Source organism: Protopterus annectens, chromosome 1.part1 (genome assembly GCF_019279795.1).
Source record: "Protopterus annectens isolate FY-2018-M chromosome 1.part1, PAN1.0, whole genome shotgun sequence".
Lineage (NCBI taxonomy): Eukaryota > Metazoa > Chordata > Ceratodontiformes > Protopteridae > Protopterus > Protopterus annectens.
The window spans coordinates 787,685,438-787,688,051 of NC_056726.1; the positions used below are offsets into that span (position 1 = coordinate 787,685,438).

At 35.5% G+C, this 2,614-nt stretch overlaps 1 protein-coding gene across 2 annotated transcripts in view; it reads left to right on the plus strand.

The window, feature by feature from the left end:
- The first annotated feature begins 236 nt into the window (after positions 1 to 236).
- Positions 237 to 2,614, plus strand: part of SIGLEC15 (sialic acid binding Ig like lectin 15) — a 333,010-nt gene continuing 330,632 nt past the window's right edge. The window contains exon 1 of one of the 2 annotated variants that reach the window (XM_044078161.1): positions 237 to 441. In XM_044078161.1, coding sequence (XP_043934096.1) covers positions 390 to 441 — 52 coding nt within the window. In that variant the 5' untranslated portion in view covers positions 237 to 389. The remainder of the gene's footprint in view (positions 442 to 2,614) is intronic. The other variant, XM_044078170.1, reaches the window with a different exon arrangement.

The window sequence follows — 2,614 nt, forward strand, 5'->3', positions numbered from 1 at the left end:
TTATGTCCCTAAAATTCACAGCCTGTGACAAGAGCCTAAAATGGGATTTTTTTTTTTGTTACTAGGCTTCTGTAGTTGTTATTGTTATTATTATTATGAAACAGTATATAGTCCCTTTAGGAAACACTGCTGTAGATGATCTGAAAAAACAGCTGCTGCCAGTAATGGTTTTATTTCCTGAGGCAAGTATTAGTAAGAAAAAAACCACAATATTGCAGTGCAGATGTTTGGTAATATTCACGTGAGCCAATAAAACAATGCTAAGCAGATAACCTGCATTACTGAAAGATAACTATTGCCACAGAAGACTCGGGAAGTTTGTTTAATCATTGTGTTGTGACCTTAAGGACGCAGTCATACAACTCTGAACAAATCCAGTATTTTTTGAGATGAAGCAAGCTTTTGCACTTCTAGTGTTCCTGCATGTTGTACTTCTGGATGGTAAGCACAAAATTACTGTTTTAATATTTTAACAAATGGTGTTTGTTGCATGGTGTTCTTTCTTTAAATAACATGCATTTAATTTTAAAACTTAGACTAAGAGGTCCAGGTAGCTGAGAAACGTTATCAATCAGCCTATCGTATGACAAACGGTTCTGGTACAGCAAGCCTCCCGTTTTTGTTTTTGTTTTATTAACATGGCATTCCTGCTTGCCTATTGGCCTACCTTGCTGCATTTGCTCATTTCATTTCTCATCAATCACACTATATTGGACACTTTTTTCTGTTTCTGTCCTGCTGTATATTATAATTAATTCAGTTGTATACACACATAGCAGGTGTGATAGTTATGCTGTAAGCCTAGCTAATACACCTAGCTCAGAACCAAACCCAGTGCCTTCTGTTTATAAGGTGAAGACCTTAAGCATTATACTAAACCCACCTACTGTGCCTATTGTTCTGCATATCTGATGTACTGGATTACAGTATATGGTGTATTATGGAGTATGTTGTATAAATATAGTAAAATGGATAATGTGTTTCCTAATGTTAAATCATGTCATGTTCCCTCTGACCCATGATGTGTTTTTAAGACAGCTTCATGTAGTCCAGAATGATGTTAGCTTTTTTCCACAAGTATTTCAAATACCACTCACATGCTAAATTGATGTATCCCTATAAAGTAGCATTTGAATAATGGTGGAATGTTGTGCTGCATTTTGGTATCATAAAATTGAAGTAACTCATTTAAGCTAGAGGTTTATAAAACAGTGTATTGAGGATTCAACCATATAGTAACAAGTTGTTCAGTATGGCACTAAAGTTATTTGCTTAAATTAGGTCACACATTTATGTGCGTTTTTTTTAAATGATGGGGTGTTGCTGTGTTTTATGTAATGTGGTGCTACTTTGTCATCTCCTGTTTCAAAAGAATGTAAAGCTCTTTAGGTAAATGGTTAAATAAACACTAGTCTGTATTTATAAATACGATTTATCCCTATGGATGGCAAGAGCAAAGCACCCTCCTTGAAGGTAAATCTATCTATACTCACAGATGAGCACTGCTTTATGCAGTATGGCCCAGTTCCTGAATAATATTCCTATCACAGAAATCATACAATATGGCAATCAACAGCATTTTGACACTAGCTAAATCTGGAATTACCCATTCGACTTACTGCAACAAAAATATGGGTCACGCTACAGAATATCGATGGTATACTGAACTGGTATATAAAATTGCAAAAGTAACTTTGTAACAACATTTATATTTCAGCATTTTTTCTATGTGCATTTAACAATATAAACTATAAATTACTCAGTTACCAGCAGTTAGTAGTTATCCTTGTAGTTTGATGCAATCAACAATGTTCCTATAACAATGAAATCCGAGAAAAATGATACTGTATCAGCGTATGCTTTTCGCTGTAATCCCATGTAAAGTGACTTAAACATAGTTTAGTGCAGACTGTAATAAATAAAGGCCTTCAAAATGAGTCCCATTGTTATTATTAAGGGTGGTAATCCTTTTATTATAACAATTTGTTTAAAAGAAGCAGACAACCCTGCTAAATAGTGCATTGTAAAGACATTTCATGACTGTATCTCTAAAAGCATGCAAGAATCCAGACCTCTAAAATACTTGAGATGTTAAGACATGCTCTGCAGTGCAATGTCTTAATGAGAGATCAGCACCAAGTCTCAGGAGAAACGTGGATCAAGATACAGATAGATAACAAAAGAACAGTGAGATATAGTTTCATGCGAATGCAAGAGGATTTGGTATAAGTAGAAAGCAACAGATGCAATACATGTAATTAATTTTCACAAGGTAGAATGTATAACGTGAGGCACTATTACAAGTCATTTTTGTGCTAGAAGCTCATGGCACTTACTGCCACTTGTTCAAAAAGGCAAGATCTGTAACTCCTTCTTGCTTGATATTACTTAACTATTTATCCATCCCAACACCCAGCCCTACTAAACTGTGTAGTCCTACCAGAACCCTAACTCTAACCCTAAAACTCCTACCCAGTTCCTAACACAAGTCCTTTCTCCCTAACCCTAAAACTCCACTTGCCTTCCCTAAGCCTAAAATCTCCACTTATTCTCTAAATGTAAAACTCCATTCCCTTCCCCTAACCCTAAAATCCCCTAACTTTCCCTAAACCTA